The 20,175-nt window shown below is 44.0% G+C and overlaps 1 protein-coding gene across 1 annotated transcript in view; it reads right to left on the bottom strand.

Moving 5' to 3' along the window:
• Positions 1–2,251: 2,251 nt before the first annotated feature.
• Positions 2,252–20,175, bottom strand: part of cdk16 (cyclin dependent kinase 16) — a 19,647-nt gene continuing 1,723 nt past the window's right edge. Inside the window, exons 2-17 of the mRNA XM_075475881.1 lie at positions 20,063–20,175; positions 19,380–19,532; positions 13,349–13,467; positions 11,815–11,943; positions 11,676–11,732; positions 11,219–11,333; positions 8,552–8,646; positions 8,324–8,386; positions 8,063–8,186; positions 7,620–7,740; positions 7,403–7,500; positions 7,204–7,309; positions 6,462–6,504; positions 6,289–6,379; positions 5,740–5,814; positions 2,252–5,056 (exon numbers count right to left, since the gene is read on the bottom strand). The exon at positions 20,063–20,175 is cut by the window's right edge and continues 82 nt beyond it. Coding sequence (XP_075331996.1) covers positions 5,019–5,056; positions 5,740–5,814; positions 6,289–6,379; positions 6,462–6,504; positions 7,204–7,309; positions 7,403–7,500; positions 7,620–7,740; positions 8,063–8,186; positions 8,324–8,386; positions 8,552–8,646; positions 11,219–11,333; positions 11,676–11,732; positions 11,815–11,943; positions 13,349–13,467; positions 19,380–19,532; positions 20,063–20,175 — 1,540 coding nt within the window. The 3' untranslated portion in view covers positions 2,252–5,018. The remainder of the gene's footprint in view (positions 5,057–5,739; positions 5,815–6,288; positions 6,380–6,461; positions 6,505–7,203; positions 7,310–7,402; positions 7,501–7,619; positions 7,741–8,062; positions 8,187–8,323; positions 8,387–8,551; positions 8,647–11,218; positions 11,334–11,675; positions 11,733–11,814; positions 11,944–13,348; positions 13,468–19,379; positions 19,533–20,062) is intronic.

Here is a 20,175-nt window from a genome sequence, read left to right as displayed (position 1 = left end):
TGTCACGGGGGGAACTATCGAGATAGATTACTCACACCTAACCCTAACCCTAACCCTCCGTTTTGGGTGTGGGACTTGGTAAAAATTCTGGAAAATTTACCAAGGATTTCATCAAAAATCATGTCTCCAAAATAGGTACCAATAGACTCCAAATGGCCTGAAACATGCTCCTAACAACTTTCCCCAGGGTCCTTTTAGGCTGTGGGACTTAGGAACTTATTGCGAAAATCGCGTTCCATTCATTTCAATGCGGAAACGGTTTTTGCCGATTATCTTCGGAACGGAAGGTCGTAGAGACTCGGAAGTGACTTCCGTCAGACATAATACGACCCTTGTGAACACGCTCGACTTGTCCCCGTGTATCTACGACCTTCCGTTCCTCAGATATAAGCAAAACAAAGTTGTTTCCGGTCGTAGCTCCACCCCCGTGGCTCCACCCCCCATGGTTCAAAGGTCAGTGGATAGCCCTTGTCCTGCTGAATCCGAGGATGTGTGTATCTTGTCTATGCCACCTTCCTATCAGGACTTATTGCCTCTTAAGCTTATGCCGGGGTTCGGCATCCGGGGTTTTCGCCCCTTATCCTAACCCTAACCCTAACCCTGACCCTGACCCTGACCCTAACCCTTACCCTAACCCTAACCCACCCTAACCCTTACCCTAACCCGCGCCGGCGTAACCGTGGTTGGGATGATGGGGGTTTCCACCAGGGGATGGCCCGTGCCCCGCCCAACCTCTACGGAGGTGGGGCCCAATATTTTCGCCCTAACCCTAACCCCTGACTTATTGAAAAAAAATTAAAGCCACACTACGCTCATTTCAATGGGGAAACGGTTTATGTTGAATAACTCCCGAACGGAAGGTCCTAGAGATTTGGAAAGTTGATCCGTCCCACATAATTCAGCCATGGGCTTTACAATGGTACCCCCCACGAGTCTCTACGACATTCACTTCCGGAGTTATGGGCCAATCAGTGACAAGAATGTTAAAACGTCTATATCTCCGGAACGGAAGGTCCAAAACCTTATTCATTGGTACTGCAAGAATCAGCGTACCCAAAAATGGGGGGGTTGCAAAGTTTCGGAGCTATGAATCACTGTTAAGGGTGATGAATATTGATTTCCAAAGTGGCACTCAGCTCTTATCCTAACCTAACCCTGCAACTAGGGTTTTTGACTCTAACCCTGCAACTAGGGTTTTTGACTGTGGGACTTGGTAAAAATTTTGTAAAATTTATGAAGTATTTTGTCAAAAATCATGTCTCCAAAATAGGTACCAAATGACTCCAAATGGCCTGAAACGTGCTGATAACAACTTTCCCCAGGTTCCTTTTTGGGTGTGGGACTTAGGAACTTATTGCGAAAATCACGTTCCATTCATTTCAATGCGGAAATGGTTTTTGCCGATTATCTTGGGAACGGAAGATCATAGAGACTCGGAAGTGACTTCCGTCAGACATAATTTGACCCTTGTGAACACGCCTGACTTGTCCCCGTGTCTCTACAACCTTCCGTTCCGGAGATATAAGCAAAACAAAGTTGTTTCCGGTCGTAGCTCCGCCCCCGTGGCTCCGCCCCCAATGGGTCTTGTGTCAGTGGATAGCCCCTGTTCTGCTGAATCCGAGGATGTGTGTATCTTGTCTATGTCACCTTCCTATCAGGAATTATGACCTCTTAAGCTTATGCCGGGGTCCGGCATCCGGGGTTTTTGCCCCTTACCCTAACCCTAACCCTAACCCTAACCCTAAACCCTAACCCTAACCCAGTGCGGTTGGGGGGCGGGGCCAAAGAAAAAATGGGAAGAGCACCCCTTTGTGACCAAGTTAAAGCGGCGCAGGTGTGAACCCGTTCAGAGGCAAAGGTAGCCAAATCCCATAGCCAGGGGGGCTACCTCAAGGCTCCTAAAGTTTATATGTAGCTCAGAAGGGTTAATGTGGCCCAAAGTGGGTGGCCCTGTATCATTTGGGGTCACTTTTGGTGCTTTGTACCCCGATCGGAAGAGTTGGGGATTCCCAACCTGAAGCGTTCCTACAGGAAGCCTAGGACGCGAGCCCGGAAGCCTAGGACGCAAGCCCCTGCCCCGGAGAGGGGCCCGTGCCCCTGAGAGGGGGGCCCCTGCCCTGGAAAGCGTTGCGGTTCCGGCGGTTCCGGTGAGCTCTCGCTGGCCCTTGAAAATCTGGGGGAGATGGTGTAAATCTCTACTTGAGTCCTGAAAAACAGCATGAACCGCTTTCAATGAACTGAAAAACAAACATTGATAATAAATAGACTTTTAATGTGTATTTATGTATTGTATATATTTCCAGAACAGAAGTAGTAAACACATTTGAACACAATTACAGGATATACTTTCATTTTCATACTTGGAGTCAAGTTTCAAGTATGCAGATGTCTTATAGCATCAGATACATCGCAGTGCTTTCTTGTCAAATGGAAGATTTATCAAATTAACAGCATAGAAGTTAACTGGAAGAGTCCCATCATGCAGTTCAGTATATTGCAAATAACTTTGGTATAGTGTCAACCAAAACAAAGCACAATTGTTGATTTACAAAAGCTCAGGAAGCAGTATCTGCATTTATGTAAACTGGAATCACGTTTTTCGAACAGGTTTCCACATTTTAAAATGTAAACAACATGATTCTGAGCTTTTCTTTCATAAAGACAGGATAAAAATGGTTTTAATTGGTCCAGATAATCTGATCAGAGAATTTAATAACTGCTGGATGGATAAAATGTTAAGACCAACATGGAATATTCAAATCAATTACTGGAGTTTCTCAGTGATCTCAGGTCAGTGTCTGAATGTCTTTAAGTGATTGGAGCACAAATGTAACGCCAATCTGTGGAGTTTCCATGTTTTCAAATCAATCAGGAAAGATGCAGCTCAAGTTTCCCAGAAAACAAAAATGCAGATGAAGAACTCTGAACTCTTTCTGTGCAGCTGAACAACACTCACATTAAAACCTGTGATTATTCCTAAGAAGTCTGTACACGTTATCACTACTGACCACATCAACAGCTTGTAGTTACATTCAACAGTCATTTACACTCAGCATTAACTTGGCTGAAAGGTTCACTTTGAATCTGTTGCATCACTGTGTTCAACATGTTTCAGTTCTATTAACAAAGATAACGTTGATGTACTGCTGATAAACCAATCAGCTTCATTTATCAGCAGATTATATTGAAAAGTTTTCATGCAGAAAAACTATTTCCAACTCAACATTAGAATTATTTCAAAGGTATATTCTTGTTTTCAATGGTGTTCCAGTCTGTCAGATTTTTAGCTTCTCTTTCTCTCCTGCTTCACCATGTACAGATTAACTCTAAAGGAACCGATAATTTAGAAATTAAGATGTTTTATAATCTGATTAATCTACAGATTTTCCATTTATTTTGGGCTCCCTGTTTCACACATACAAGCGCACGTGACATTTATACAGCAATTTAAAATGACTGGTTTCTATCAGACACTCATTAATTCTTATTGACTTTATCTATTGCTGAGATTTCTTCACATCAAAATAAGTATTCACATCTTCAACACAAAACATTTTGACAATATTAATACAATTGAGCCTGATGAAAATATAAAAAATAACACTAAAACAGAAATTACAGAGTTATCTGAAGTCTTTCAAAAAGTTACAACCACACCCACTAACACCTTTACTCTGTCCAGGTGAGGATCGGCTTAACAAATCAGTTCATTCTTTGACATGTTTTACAGTTTGTTTCCAAACCGATGTGCAGAAAGTTCCTGGCAGTAATTTACTGTGAAACACCTTGAATTTAATCTGAGACATGAAAAAAAAACAGACTTGATTGGTTGCGTGCAAAGATAAAAAGAAAGAAATTTGTCAGAATAAATCACCCAATCAGATCCCTGTGTTGTCCTCTGACATGTGATGGTGTCACAGCAGAAGTTATGTCAGAGAAGCTGTGGTAACATCTAAAACTACCACTGATCTTAAGTAAATGTAAATCCATACCTTTAATTTAAATCAGAGTCCATGTCATGAGCTCTGAGCTGCAGTGTTCCTGGGTAACCATGGATACAAAGCTCATATAAACAGGGTCAGTGTACATACAAACGGTGTTTCAGTAGGTCTCAGTGCACGACACGTGCACGGCTTCTCCTGCAGCTCATCAACAACAAAGAAGTGGAAAACAAATACTGAAACAAGCAGCAACCCAAAGAACCTAACCCACAGAACGGTTATAACCCACAGAAAGGTTGTAACCCTAACCCCCAGAAAGGTTATAAACCTAACCCCCAGAAAGGTTATAAACCTAACCCCCAGAAAGGTTATAACCCTAACCCCCAGAAAGGTTATAACCCTAACCCACAGAAAGGTTATAACCCACAGAAAGGTTATAACCCTAACCCCCAGAAAGGTTATAAACTTAACCCCCAGAAAGGTTATAACCCTAACCCACAGAACGGTTATAACCCTAACCCCCAGAACGGTTATAACCCTAACCCCCAGAACGGTTATAACCCCCAGAAAGGTTATAACCCTAACCCACAGAACGGTTATAACCCTAACCCACAGAAAGGTTATAACCCTAACCCCCAGAACGGTTATAACCCTAACCCCCAGAACGGTTATAACCCCCAGAACGGTTATAACCCACAGAAAGGTTATAACCCTAACCCACAGAAAGGTTATAACCCTAACCCACAGAACGGTTATAACCCTAACCCACAGAAAGGTTATAACCCTAACCCAGAATCTGATTTTAATTCAACAACTTTGCTGCTCCAGGTTTCCCAGGATCCTGATGTTTGACTCTGCAGTGAAAATGGAAGACAGAACCTGTTTGGTTCATCATTCTGAGCTGAAGCCCTGAAACATGCTGCCGTCTGATTGGTCAGATAGCTGCAGTGATTCATTATTGCGTCCGTGTAAACAGCATTTCCTTCTCTTTGTTTCACCTCCTGTCTCCTTTTAAATAAAAGCATCACTTTCAATCCAATGAATTTCCCTTTTTGCTGACTCCGCCTCTCTGTGTTGTCAGAAGAGCAGACTCCTCCTCCTCGTTGGACTGTTTGCTGGACAGACAAAGAAAGTGTTTGTGTTAGACTCCGCCCCCTTACACCTGACATCACCACAGAGCAGGTTAACAAAGTAAATTACTGATTTTCTGCTTCCACATGACCGTTAGCAGCACTGAAGCAGGTGACTGGATCTGCTGGTGTAAAACAGGTGGAGCTGAGCCATCAGAATAATGTAAAGTAACACAGCTGCTGCAGACAGAGCAGGAAGAGGTGATCAATAACCTGAGCAGCATTATACTGAGTAACAACCGGACTGAGTAATACGTCCGACGGAGTCAGCGGGTATAGAAGATGGATGGATGGTGAATTCTATATTTTCTCTCATGTTGTTCTGCTGAAGTTTCTGTTCCCTCTTATCTTCCTTTTCAGTTGTTAATAAACAGCCTGAACAACTTCTTCCAATCTCAGGGTTTTATTTCTGGTGTTAACCAGAGTTCAGCTCGAGGATTCCTCAGTATCTTATTCAACTGTACGGAGATCTCTGATGTTGTTCCCAGGATCTGTTGGAGCAACTCTACCAGTATTGTTCAGTCTCAGCCCTGGGGGGCTCTATTCTCATCTCAGTGCTACTGTGGATGATTCAGTGGAGAACATATACATATATATATAACCAGTTTGAGGGGTTTTGACTTGGCTTTAGGAATCCAAGATGTTCATGAAATGTTTGTGTGTGTTACCTGGTTCAGGTGTTGCCATCTTTCTCGTAGTTTCTTTTTCAAGTTGAATCTCAGGCAGACTAAAGATTGATGTCGCTGAAACGTCAAATCAGAGTGAATTTGTGACATCACAGGCAACATAAGACATGCCAAGCCTAACCCAAGCCTAACCCTAACCCAACATAAGATATGTCGAGCCTAACCCTAACCTAACCCACAATAAGACATGTCGAGCCTAACCCTAACCCAAGCCTAACCCTAACCTAACCCTAACCCAACATAAGACATGTCGAGCCTAACCCTAACCCTAACCTAACCCACAATAAGACATGTCGAGCCTAACCCTAACCCTAACCTAACCCAACATAAGACATGTCGAGGCTAACCCTAACCTAACCCACAATAAGACATGTCGAGCCTAACCCTAACCCTAACCTAACCCAAGCCTAACCCTAACCTAACCCAACATAAGACATGTCGAGGCTAACCCTAACCCAAGCCTAACCCTAAACTAACTTAACCCTAACCAACATAAGACATGTCGAGCCTAACCCTAACCCTTAAACTTACTGTCAGGAAGTGAAATCACTCTTTTTCCAAGATTCCTGAAGTAAGGCTGTTTCATCGATTCCTCCGCTGAGATCCTCTTCTTCCCTTCGAACTAAAGTGGGAATAAAGTTTGGTTTATTCATAGTTGTTCATTTTTATCGTTATAATGAACACAAACTGAAGCATTTGCTGACCTGCAGGAACTTTGATAGCAGCTCCACACCTTCACTGCTGAGTCTGAACAACACACACAGGGACACTTGTTATTCGGTCTGTTTAACGATGATCTCACCATGAAGCCGATGGACCGACTAACATCACTCAGGTTCAGCCTTTCCATGAAGGACTGACCAACATCACTCAGGTTCAGCCTTTCCATGAAGGACTGACCTCTAACATCACTCAGGTTCAGCCTTTCCATGAAGGACTGACCAACATCACTCAGGTTCAGCCTTTCCATGAAGGACTGACCTCTAACATCACTCAGGTTCAGCCTTTCCATGAAGGACTGACCAACATCACTCAGGTTCAGCCTTTCCATGAAGGACTGACCAACATCACTCAGGTTCAGCCTTTCCATGAAGGACTGACCTCTAACATCACTCAGGTTCAGCCTTTCCATGAAGGACTGACCAACATCACTCAGGTTCAGCCTTTCCATGAAGGACTGACCAACATCACTCAGGTTCAGCCTTTCCATGAAGGACTGACCTCTAACATCACTCAGGTTCAGCCTTTCCATGAAGGACTGACCAACATCACTCAGGTTCAGCCTTTCCATGAAGGACTGACCAACATCACTCAGGTTCAGCCTTTCCATGAAGGACTGACCAACATCACTCAGGTTCAGCCTTTCCATGAAGGACTTAACTTTTGTGAAACATCAAGTAAACCAAAGTGACTTCCAAACGAGAGATAACATTAGCCCTCCCATACCTGGGGGTGTGGTTGCTCAGTCTCTCTGCTCTGTACTGGGGGTAGTTAAATGCCACAAACTCTTCATTGGAACCAATCCCAGGCCAGCTCTGCTCGGTGGGAGTCCCTAAACACAGAATACAGAATGAGTTTGGTTTTAACATGGATCACAGGAGCTGATTGGCTCTCAGTTGTGATAAAACCGGTCAGTCGTTCTCACCCAGCAGTTTAAAGATAAAGTGAAGCTCCTCCTCAACAGTAGAACCCGGAAAGAGAGGACGACCCGTCGCCATTTCATAAAAGATGCATCCAACACCCCTGCAGACACGTCAGGGAAATATCTTTCAGAGTCTTTTTATTTTCACCTCAGAAAACAGTCGCTTCTTATCTCATCAACATTTAGACATTTAGAGCAGTTTCAGGAATAAATGCTGTACCACATGTCGATGTGGGTGGAGTAATCGGTGCTGCCCAGCAGGATGTCCGGGGGGCGGTACCACAGCGTCACCACCTCGTTAGAGTACGTCTTGGTTGGGATCGACTTGGCTCGAGCCAAACCTGAAACCCAAACATGACATCACAAAGACATCCATCAGTTACCACGTTACATTACACCATGTTTCCATCCAACAAGTTCCCATAAGCCACCGATCATCTCATTAAAGTAAATGAGTGTGAGCTTTAGGGCTTCATCGTGATTTAATGGGTCAGAATCCTGTGAGATGGCCACAGTTTATGGTCAGATTCAGCTCTCGTTCCAGGACTTACGGCATATACTGAGTCCATATGGACTCCCTTCAGCTCACTGTGTTCACCTCAACACGGTTAGGGTTAGGGTCAGAATAACCCTAACCCTAACCCACGTCGGGTTGGGACTCACCAAAATCTGCCAGTTTCAGCTCTCCTCGCTCATTGATGAGAAGGTTCTGAGGTTTCAAGTCTCGATGGAGAACTTTTCTCTTGTGACAGTAAGACAAACCTCGCAGCAGCTGGAACAGAAAGAGCTGAGAACAGGAAGAACACATCTGTAATCTGCATCATTCACATCCAAATCCTTCTGAAGTACAGACTCGTGTTCAGCCGGTAAGGCTGGTTCTCATATCAGTCAAACAGTTCGTGTCACATTCATAAGCGTCCTCACTTTGACGTTGTGGACATGGATGATGTTTCCACAGTCGTCCAGATACTGTTTCAGATCTTTGTCCTGAAAGCAGAAAGAAAAGAGAAAAATAATCAGACAAACAAGATAATTACTAAAGTTTCAGAACACCAGATAACTGGAATGTGTATGTATGTATATATATATATATATATATATATATATATATATATATGTGTGTGTGTGTTTGTGTGTGTGTGTGCGCCACACCAGATACTCAAACACCAGCGTGAGGGATTTCTGTGTGTGGATGATGTCGTGAAGCGTGACGATGTTGGCGTGTTTCAAATCCTTCAACAACGACACTGAGGGAGAAAACGCAGACAAAAATAAATATAAACTAGAAATGCACTCAGAGTGCAGACCTCCGCCAATGAAGCTTTGTTTTATAAGCGTATTTTTTTTATCCACTCATATATTGTAGTGAATGGTCTGAAACGATTAACGTCGTAATCCACCACGTCCGAGAGAAAGCGATGCGTCTGCTTAAACTTGTGCATAGATTCAGCTGGCTCGTGTTCCGATTGAAAAGGTTTACAAAGTTAAGATGCTATCTTTCAGATGCGACTTCTCAGAAACGGCAAAAGCCTGGTTTATAGTCGGTAACGCAAGACGCAAAGCAAGACGCAAGAAGAAACGCAAGCCCTTGCGCGGTTGCAAGCCCCCCCTTGCGTGCTTGCGTGTCACCTCAATTTTCTAAACTTCACGCAAGAGACGCAAGCCTACTACTTGAAAACGGCATACTCATCGATCAGACAGTATGCAGAACGTTTACACACAGTGCACTTCACTCCTGTCCGAGCCGAAATCAGCCAGCCTGAAAAGCTGATTTCCCTTAAGCTATAAACTCTGTAAATATATAACTTTAGCAACATTTTCAGGCGAGAAAGTAGTCGTTTAGACCCCCAAGGTGTTGAAAATCTGACAAAATACCGGCTATTTACAAGAAGTAGAAGCATGAATCCACTCGAAGAGGTCCTGGCGGTGAATTTCCTTTCATCATAGTAGGCTTGTCATTGAAAAAAGCCGCTACTCCACCTACTGTCCTGGCGGTGAATCGCCACGCAGCACACGCAAGCGCCGGCAAAGCTAAATGAAGCATAAACGTCTCGAGCCATTAACACAAGCGCAAGGGCAGTTAAAAGAAGTATAACTCAGCCTAAAGACGGCTTCCATTTGTGTTTACCTTCCCCCCTGCACAGTTAGTGTAAGCTTTCCCCCTGCGCACCCCCTCCTACCCCTCCCTCAACGACAATGAAACAACCAAGCCAAGCCACCTTGTGGCAGGTCGCAAGATTGCAACGAACAGACGAACATCCAGACATCCAGACAAACCAACAGACAAACTCGGTTGATCACATAACCTCCTTGGCGGAGGTAATAAATAAATCAGTTACTGCGTTCCTGCTGTCACACTCCTGATGTTCTGCTTTAATGAGTTAAGGCAGATTTAAGGCTCTAGCATGGCTGCTGCGTCTGCTCGCGCGAGCGGTGTTGATGACGTCACGAGTTCGTGCCCGCCATATATAGTGGCGCAAGTCGTTGCGCGCCAGTAGTTGCAATTTTCTCCGTCACAGAGGTGGCGCTGCTACGTGAAGGTTACCGCTATTCTAAAACCACTAAAGTCGAGAAGAAAACAATGCCGCTGTCAAGAGCATGAATACTGTAATTAATGATACTGCTGCAGTATTCGGATCATTTTAATTTTTTAATTCAGTTAATGGAGGTGAAGGTTTGAAGCCCCCGGCATCAACAGAGTCTCTGCCCTCTTCTTTGCCTTCAGGTATCTGTCCCGTAGCTTCTTCCACACATTCTTACAGAACTCTCCCTCTTTCCCCAAAGTTCTGCCAATCTCTGTGCACCAGTTTGGGGAGTTTACGTGCTCCCTGTGCTGTTTCACTGCAGTTTCGTGCAGCTGCCTGTACAAACGCACCTCCTCACTGAGCCTGGTCTCACAATGGTCCATCCGGTTCGTTGTTTTCGGCTCAGCCAAGTTACAAAAATCGACTGGTGCACGACAACACACTGCGCCGTCTTTTCAAGGCAAACGCCAGGCCTGAAACGTCATTTTGACGTCACGGTCCGCCACCGCCGTGACAGACGCGTCAACTATAACTCCGGCTTTAGGGTTGACGCGTCGCTCACAGCGCAGCCGACCCGTGACGTCAAAATGACGTTTCAAGCCTGGCGCTTGCCTTGAAAAGGCGGCGCAGCGCGGTGTCGTGCAGTCGATTTTTGTAACTCGAGAACGACAAACCGGATGGACTGTTGTGAGACCGGCTCAGTGAGGAGGTGCAGCTGTACGAAACTGCAGGGAAACAGCACAGGGAGCACGTAAACTCCCAAAACTGGTGCACAGAGAGGGGCAGAACTTTGGGGAAAGAGGGAGAGTTCTGTAAGAATGTGTGGAAGAAGCTACGGGACAGATACCTGAAGGCAAAGAAGAGGGCAGAGACTCCAAATGGTGATGCCGGGGGCTTCAGACCTTCACCTCTTTTAACTGAATTAAAAAAATAAAATTATCCAGATTCTGCAGCAGCATCATTGATGACAGTGTTCCTGCTCTTCATTGTGTTCTTCTCCACTTTCGTGGTTGTAGAGTAGCGGTAACTTTCAGGTAGCAGCGACACTTCTGTGACGGAGAAGATTGCAACGACTGGCACATCGAGTCACGCCACCGTATATAACCGGCACGAAATCATGACGTCATCAACACTGCTCGCGGTAGCAGACGCGGCAACCACGCTAGAGCCTTTAGACTTCTCTGAATTTACTGTCTCACTTCATTCAGAAGTAGGAGGACTACATTAGGCAATAAGGAGAATGTTTACTAAGTTTAATCCGAACAGCTGCCTGTGTGTGTTGGTGCTTCAGTACCTTCTCTGATTGCTGTGCACGGAGCTCCTTCTTCATGTTCCAGTCGAATTTCTTTCAGAGCAACAAGGTTTTCAGTCAGTTTACTGCGACCTTTATAGACTGTGGCGTAGGTCCCCTACAGAGAGACCAGCAGACACACTTAGGGAGCACACTCAGGGACTTTGACCAGAACCAGGGGACCGGTACCAGGGCCTGGGACCGGTACCATTACGGTTCATTTTTAGATCAAATGTTCCTGAAACCGGGGTCAGGGTCAGGGTTAGGGTAGGGTCAGGGTGGGGAATGGGATGCAGACCCTGTATTGGGTAGGGGGAGGAGAGGGTAAGGGTCAGGTCAGGTCAGGTTTAGGGTAGGGTCAGGGTCAGGGCCCGGGACCGTTACCAGTACGGTTCATTTTTAGATCAAATGTTCCTGAAACAGGGGTCAGGGTAGTGGTTAGGGTTAGTGTTAGGGTTACCTCTCCCAGTTTGTCCAGTTTAATGTACGTCTCCAGTTTCCCGAAGCCGATCTCTGACTGCACACAGAGACACACACAGAGGGTTAATGTCATCTTTGTTTCACAGCTCCGGACTCGGATCAGAAGGGAGAATGCATACCAGAGAGACTCTGCGCAGCCGTCTGCTGATTGGCTGTTCAAACAGAGCTGGACCAATGACATCAAACTTCTCCAGGTAATCATCTGGAAGACGAATGTCCGCCGGTAACGACAAACGTTTATTGATGTCCTAAAAGACACACATAGACACACACAGTGATGTTCAGTAAGGTAAGGTTACCTTATCTTGTAAGGTACTAAAGGAGCACACCTGGAAACCTTCAGCTTATTTTACTACAGACCCTGAACACAACTTCATCGGTTACCCTGTGACCACTTGAGCAACAGATTATATCCCCTGTAGGACGGTCAGATGACTAAAGCTGAGCTGCAAAGCTTAAGGACTCACTTTGCACCAAAGCGCATTTGTTTTTAAAAAAGAATAAACTGTGCTGCTCTCCAAGATCCCTTATTGTTTGTCAAGCTGTTCAACCAAGTTCACACTCCAGGATTAAAGTTTCAGATCGCAGATAAGCTCCAAAGACCAGGTGAACACAGACTAACTCACAGCAGCTGCCTGTGTTACTGAGGACAGATACATGTGCACAGTGGTGTTCATGTGCACAGTGGTGTTCATGTGCACAGTGGTGTTCATGTGCAGTGGTGTTCATGTGCAGTGGTGTTCATGTGCAGTGGTGTTCATGTGCACAGTGGTGTTCATGTGCACAGTGGTGTTCATGTGCAGTGGTGTTCATGTGCAGTGGTGTTCATGTGCACAGTGGTGTTCATGTGCAGTGGTGTTCATGTGCAGTGGTGTTCATGTGCAGTGGTGTTCATGTGCACAGTGGTGTTCATGTGCAGTGGTGTTCATGTGCACAGTGGTGTTCATGTGCACAGTGGTGTTCATGTGCACAGTGGTGTTCATGTGCACAGTGGTGTTCATGTGCACAGTGGTGTTCATGTGCAGTGGTGTTCATGTGCAGTGGTGTTCATGTGCACAGTGGTGTTCATGTGCACAGTGGTGTTCATGTGCAGTGGTGTTCATGTGCAGTGGTGTTCATGTGCACAGTGGTGTTCATGTGCACAGTGGTGTTCATGTGCAGTGGTGTTCATGTGCAGTGGTGTTCATGTGCAGTGGTGTTCATGTGCACAGTGGTGTTCATGTGCACAGTGGTGTTCATGTGCACAGTGGTGTTCATGTGCACAGTGGTGTTCATGTGCAGTGGTGTTCATTTGCACAGTGGTGTTCATGTGCACAGTGGTGTTCATGTGCACAGTGGTGTTCATGTGCACAGTGGTGTTCATGTGCAACCTGCCAGCACCTTTCTGTTTAATGTCTGAGGGTTAGCTTGTTGTTACCCAACAACAAGCAGCCAGCTTTACTCTGCTCACATCAAAAGACAAACCATGTTCAACTATTTACGATAATGCTATTCTTCAGTCAATATCTTATTGTGTAGAGTTTCTCCAGCATTCTTTATTCATTCTCATCATTTGGTTTCCTTTTCTCGCTGGTTCCTGAGAGCCTTGAATTAATCAGATGCATTGCAGCTGTCCTGAGTGTCTAAATGGAACGGAGAGTTTTACTGTGTCACCTCAGTGGAGATCTTCTTGTTCCTCAGTTTGACTCGAACTGGACTCTGAACATCATCTGAAGAGGAAACCACATCACTTTCTCCATCTGAGCTCATCTTCACATCCTCATGAACAATCTCTGAAAACACAAACACAGTCATGCAAAAACAGAGTGGGACCTCCTTCATTTCTCAGGCTTTACACATCAGGACACAATAAAAATAAATAATTGTGATTACAATTAATTGAATTCCAATTGGTTTGAATTGGACTTTATTATCTAAGTGCCTTGAGATGACATTTGTTGTATTTGGCGCTATATAAATAAAATGAATAACACCAGCTGTTCTTCAGCAGGTTAAACTGGTGAATCCAACCTCAGATCAACACCCTGTCTCATTACTTATGGAACACAAACTGAGACTTTTTTTTTTTTTTTTTTAAATCAGATTTATTGTCATGCGTACACACGAAATTTGTCCTCCACTTTTAACCCATCCAGGTTGGCACCTGTTTGACACACATGCACATGCACAGGGTCACACAATCAGAGACAGATGCCAACCTGGAGCGGTGGGCAGCCATGAAGCAGCCAGAAGGCGCCCGGGGAGCATGGGGGTACGGTGCCTTGCTCAAGGGCACCTCAGCCGTGACAAGGAGGTGGACTGACACCCCTCCAGCTATCAGTTCCAACAATCTTTTTTCCGAGTGGCGAGAGTGGGAATCGAACTGCCAACCTTCCGGTTATTGGACGACCGACTCTAACCACTGAGCCACAGCCGCCCCCCTAAACACAGAAGCTGTGAAAAACTAAGTGAACCCTTCCTGCTTCCACAGGAACTCAGAGGGTCAGTATCAGCCAGGAGCAGCTGATCAACGCTCTGATTAACTGATCAATGCTCTGATTAACTGATCAATGCTCTGATTAACTGATCAACGCTCGTGTAGCAGTCACAGTGCCGTGTGGATTAAAGCCTGATTTATACTCGGAAACCAGGTCGTCTGCGTGTGTGTTGCAGTTAAGGCAGACATGCCCCCCCCCCTACGCAGACACTACGCAGACACTCTGGTGCACCTCCTCAAAATTGTAAATCACCGCAGACAGTGCCGCAGACATCGCCGCAGGGAGGAGAGAAAGGAGGCCTCTGATTGGTCAACTCTACATCCGCTCTACACTATGCGTATTTCCGGTTTGCTAACCGGCTAATGGTGACGCTAACCGTGCTAACCGTGACGATTCTTTCCCTCTCTGCCAGCTCCAGTAGTAGCAATATTTCTTCTATTTTTAGATCGATCAGCTGCATCTCAATCAAAGTGCGCATTCGTCCAGTCGCCATTGTTGTTGAATGACCTCCGTAACCGTAACACCCACAATCCTAGCTTGTTGGTGATTGTCCCTCTTGCGTTGTGGCGTGGGATTAACATAGCGCAGACAGCGCTTCAAGGCATAAATCAAAAATAACTGCGTCGTGTCTGCGACAAGCTCACTGCGACACACTGCTGCGAAGTATACACGAGCCTTAAGAGTTCTTCAATCTCTGACGAAACCAACATTCCTGTGGGGGATGTTTACGTTTCTGGATAAAAAACAGATCTTAATTTTCTTTCCACAAAGGAAAAAGAGACAGAAACTGCCTAATTTACAACAACCTTCGGCCTTTTGAAAGCCTGTGGGAGTGGAACTCCAACAGACGCTTGCCATAAAATTGGGATAAACTAAAATGTACAAAGGATCTTTCTGTTGGAAAAGTGGGAGACCTCAATATCTTATCTTCACCATAAATCGAAGTTGACACTTTAACACCCTTTTCCACCAGAGAACCGACCAGATGGCTACACACGAACTGAGAAGACTATACTTACTTTTAGTCGAATCTTAAAACTGTATTAACTGTGTTTGATAACCTTATACAAGTTCTTTCAGGTTTCCAGCTAGATCACAAGACGCATCTAGAGACAATTTGTACGATTCTGGCTTAAATATTGAATGAGAAATAATCTTGTTGGGAAAAGACAAACCCGCCGACGGAACAACATTGCCCCCTAGTGGTCTGTAGTGTTGAACATTTACGAACACAAGGACCCAGTAAAATGGACAAGATATATGCAACAATTTAACTTTTAACGATGTCCCTTCAGTATCTATTTGGTATTTGTTTGGTATCCCCATTGTTAACACAGAAAATTAACATTGTGTGGTTCGCTATCCATATGTCACGACTTTACAGATATTCATCTGAATTTTGAGACTCATAATCGTCTGTATCATGTTGTGTTATTTGATGTCTTTATATTGCAAGTCTATGTTATATCTTTAATCTGCATATCTTAACAAGTTGTGGTGTTTTCAGAATCACCGAGACAAATGTTCTATGAGACAGAGTAATGGAGAAATAAGCGTTTCTTTGTCTCATCCAGAAATCCCCATATAAAAACAGATCATCTTACACAGACACCCAGGCAGACATGCACACAGTTCAGGCATATCATTGGCTGAAAGAGTAGTGTAAGCTTACGTCATGCCCCGCCTCTGAGAGTCAAACCACGGACCCCGCGAAACCAGACTCAGATTTGAAGAAAGAAGGAAGAGAAGAGAGAGAAGAAGGAGATTCGACACAGAGAGCAGAGCAGAGAATGGATGAGATCACAGTTGCTCAGGGAGCAGATTAGATGTGATTTTCAGTTGTTCAGTTTCTCAGATCTGGAGAGATTTGAAGAGAGCGGAAAGATGAGAGGATGAGCCGTGCAGAATACGACAAAAGGGAAGAAGGAGATGGCAGAAGGACCCAAGGAAGAAAGACTCGAAGAAAGAAACAGAATGAAGTCTGAAGATGCAAGTTTTTTGGGTTTTTGTTCGTCCATCGTCATCCATGTCCTTTTTACGTCGCACGCTCTAACCTCCGCCGTTACACGCCACCATCACCTTTTCCTACCAAGAAGCCAACTCCAAGCAACCTTTTATTAACCTTCTGTGAACTTAAGTTCACTTCATCAGAGAAGCAACGGACCAACTCTGACACTCGGAGGATTTGATCATCTAACCACAGCCCTCGGCACCATCGTTCCCGTTTCTCAGTGAAAGAAGCAACTGAGAAGTCCGCTAAAGTCAGCCACCACAACCAGGAAGGCCCAGAGAGCGGAAGAGAAATCCCCTCGGACCCCCGTGGCCGCTGCCGTGTTCCGAGCTGACTAAGCAGAACTTCAGCACAGTAAGACCGACCCGTTTTCACCTTAAAGTGGGTTTGATGGATGTCTCGAGGCTTTCACAGAATGATAAATTAATCCGAAATGTCAGTATTTAGCGTCAAATAGTCAGCCAACCTGAACTATGTGAATACATCCAGTATCTCTCCATTCCCCATATTTTATTTTCCATTCACTAAGTGTTTTATATAATCACCCATATTCAATGCATCTCCTGTTTGTTTTAAAGGTTCATGTTTTGGTCATATCATTTTAATAAATAGCTCATATATCTATATATATGTTATAATCACAGATTGTGTCGTATGCTTTCTTTACGTAATGCCTGTCCAACCAAACGAGAACTTTCACGAAAGTAGCGAGATATGAGACTGATTATTAATTGATTATTAAATTGATTATTAATTTAACATACCAGGATCGTAAGATTTTAACAGTTTTCGTCCCTGACTGTAACTTAAAACAAGTTAAAACAAAGGAAGGTGGTGCCCTAAATTCGAGGTTTAAGGTATTGAGACAGTGAGAACGTCTTATAAATCCTTATATTTGATGCATATATAAATGCCCAATAACGCTACACTCGGATAACTGACCAACGTTCTGATTAACTGACCAATGCTCTGATTAACTGACCAATGCTCTGATTAACTGACAAATGCTCTGATTAACTGACCAATGATCTGATTAACTGATCAATGCTCTGATTAACTGACCAATGATCTGATTAACTGACAAATGCTCTGATTAACTGACCAATGATCTGATTAACTGATCAATGCTATGATTAACTGATCAATGATCTGATTAACTGATCAATGCTATGATTAACTGATCAATGCTATGATTAACTGATCAACGCTCTGATTAACTGATCAACGCTCTGATTAACTGATCAACGCTCTGATTAACTGACCAATGATCTGATTAACTGACCAATGCTCTGATTAACTGATCAATGCTCTGATTAACTGATCAATGCTCTGATTAACTGACCAATGATCTGATTAACTGACCAATGCTCTGATTAACTGATCAATGCTCTGATTAACTGACCAATGATCTGATTAACTGACCAATGATCTGATTAACTGATCAATGCTCTGATTAACTGACCAACGCTATGATTAACTGATCAATGATCTGATTAACTGACCAACGTTCTGATTAACTGATCAATGCTCTGATTAACTGACCAACGCTATGATTAACTGACCAATGATCTGATTAACTGACCAATGCTCTGATTAACTGATCAATGCTCTGATTAACTGACCAACGCTCTGATTAACTGATCAATGCTCTGATTAACTGACCAATGCTCTGATTAACTGACCAACGCTCTGATTAACTGACCAATGCTCTGTCCTGACCAAGCTACATTATATACATTACATTAGATACATTACAGGGCTGTACGCTTAGCTTTTTCACTAGGAGCACAGGTGTTCCTAGTGAAAAAATTTAGGAGCATAGATAAAAATTTAGGAGCAAAAATTTCTTGATGCAATTTTATTATTAACAAAGACACATACTGTACAAGGAGTACCTTTTCCACACACAAACACACATTTTATATGATTCTATGTATTTAGTTCATTGTTTTTACTTCTTTTTCTATCATTAGTTACACCTCACACACACACAACATCTCGGTCCCACTTTTATTAAAGAGCTGCCCTCTCTCCCTTTTGCCTAAAAAAACTAAATGTTATTGCCCTTCGTGGAATGTGGTTGCATTTACTTCCAACTGGGGTTGTGGTCTCTGAAATGTTGCTGCGTTGGTGTGCAGAGCCACAATATAGAAAAGACTCCTCCAAATAATATTTTGATCCCATATTTGGTTTTTAAATAATAATAATAATAATAATAATAATAACAGCAAAGTAATCAGTAGCAGCATTCAAATGACTGTAAGGGCAGAGAAGTGCAACGTTTTCTCTTTGAAATGTAGAAAATGTCAGTGTAGAATAGAGTGTAATGGAAATACTTTAGTTTTCCACGTCATTAAAAAAGAAAATGCACATGAAAATGAAGTTTTGCCCTGGGTAGCATTAATATTACGCACATGAAAAGGAAACTGGCAGGGATGGAAAGTGATTGCAAATGTCCTCTTTACTCAGTGTTGTGTTGTCTGCTACCATAAATAACTCAACTGTCTGTTCCCCTTTGACAACCCAGTGCTCCTAATCTCTACACCAGTGTGACAGATCCAAATGACAGAGGAGGCAATAAAAGTTGGGCTTCATAGGTCTCCTGGTTAGTACAGCAGGTAGAGAGCAGCACTGCTACACACCTTCAGCACAAAAAACTCACTTTTCTCTCAGTTGGCGGACGTTTCTCCCCACACAAACGCGTCGGACTAACAACCGCACAGATCCTTCCAACATTAAAGTCTTACAGCTGTGTTAGTTAATAGAAACGAGCAGAATCCCCCTCCCAACCCCACCCCGAGTCGACACCGAAACTCGTCTTACCTGTGTGAAGGTTGTCTTCCGGAAGCGGCTAACGTGTCGCTAGCTAAAGCAAAGAGCTCCGCTGAACTCGAAGAAAAGCGAATTTGAAACAGACCAGAGACAGAGATCAGAGGGTCTACATTTCCCCGCTCGGCAACATTTAATGATAAAAAAAGGAAATATTAAGTTGTAGACTCTTGTCGATTTGTACAGATGTGGGAATGGTTTTCTCTATATGGTATATTTATTTTAGGAGCAAAATGCGAATAAAAGGGTTGAAATACATACTCGCACATTTGCGACCGTTTTTTTTTTTTTTCCCTCGCACAATCAAATTTCAGGCGCAATATGCGACCAAACGCTCGCACTGTACAGCCCTGCGTTACATAAGTACCAAGTCTGGTGGTGTGGTTCAGGTAGGAGCTCAGGCTGCGTCCGAGGCCTCGAGGTTTCCTCAGGGAGCTGCTGTACGAATGCAGCAGCGACTGAACCGAAGAGGACGAACCTCGAACCTTCAGACCTCCAGAGGAACGAAGAGATGGCATCTCTGACAGAGGGAAGAAGAAAAGATGTCTTTGATTAATCGACAGGTCCAATTGGCAAGCGATCGCAAACATTCGTCTTACCATCATTTAATCAATGATGCATTCACTGACTCTTCCATCCATCATTTAATCAATGATGCGTTCACTGACTCTTCCATCCATCATTTAATCAATGATGCGTTCACTGACTCTTCCATCCATCATTTAATCAATGATGCGTTCACTGACTCTTCCATCCATCATTTAATCAATGATGCGTTCACTGACTCTTCCATCCATCATTTAATCAATGATGCGTTCACTGACTCTTCCATCCATCATTTAATCAATGATGCGTTCACTGACTCTTCCATCCATCATTTAATCAATGATGCGTTCACTGACTCTTCCATCCATCATTTAATCAATGATGCGTTCACTGACTCTTCCATCCATCATTTAATCAATGATGCATTCACTGACTCTTCCATCCAACTGTACATATGAATCTGATCAATAACATTCAGACAGATCCAGGTGATGTCAGTGTTACCTGAGTCACTGTGTGATGTCACTTCCTGAGAGATGGTGTCATTCAGCGTCCTGGCTCCGCCCCCAGCCCCGCCTCTCCCCAGAGTGAGTGACAGCTGCCTCTTGATTTTCCTC

This window comes from Odontesthes bonariensis, chromosome 10, assembly GCF_027942865.1.
Source record: "Odontesthes bonariensis isolate fOdoBon6 chromosome 10, fOdoBon6.hap1, whole genome shotgun sequence".
Classification (NCBI taxonomy): Eukaryota; Metazoa; Chordata; class Actinopteri; order Atheriniformes; family Atherinopsidae; genus Odontesthes; species Odontesthes bonariensis.
The sequence above is the reverse complement of the archived record's forward strand: the minus strand, read 5'-3'. Positions and strand labels throughout refer to the sequence as shown.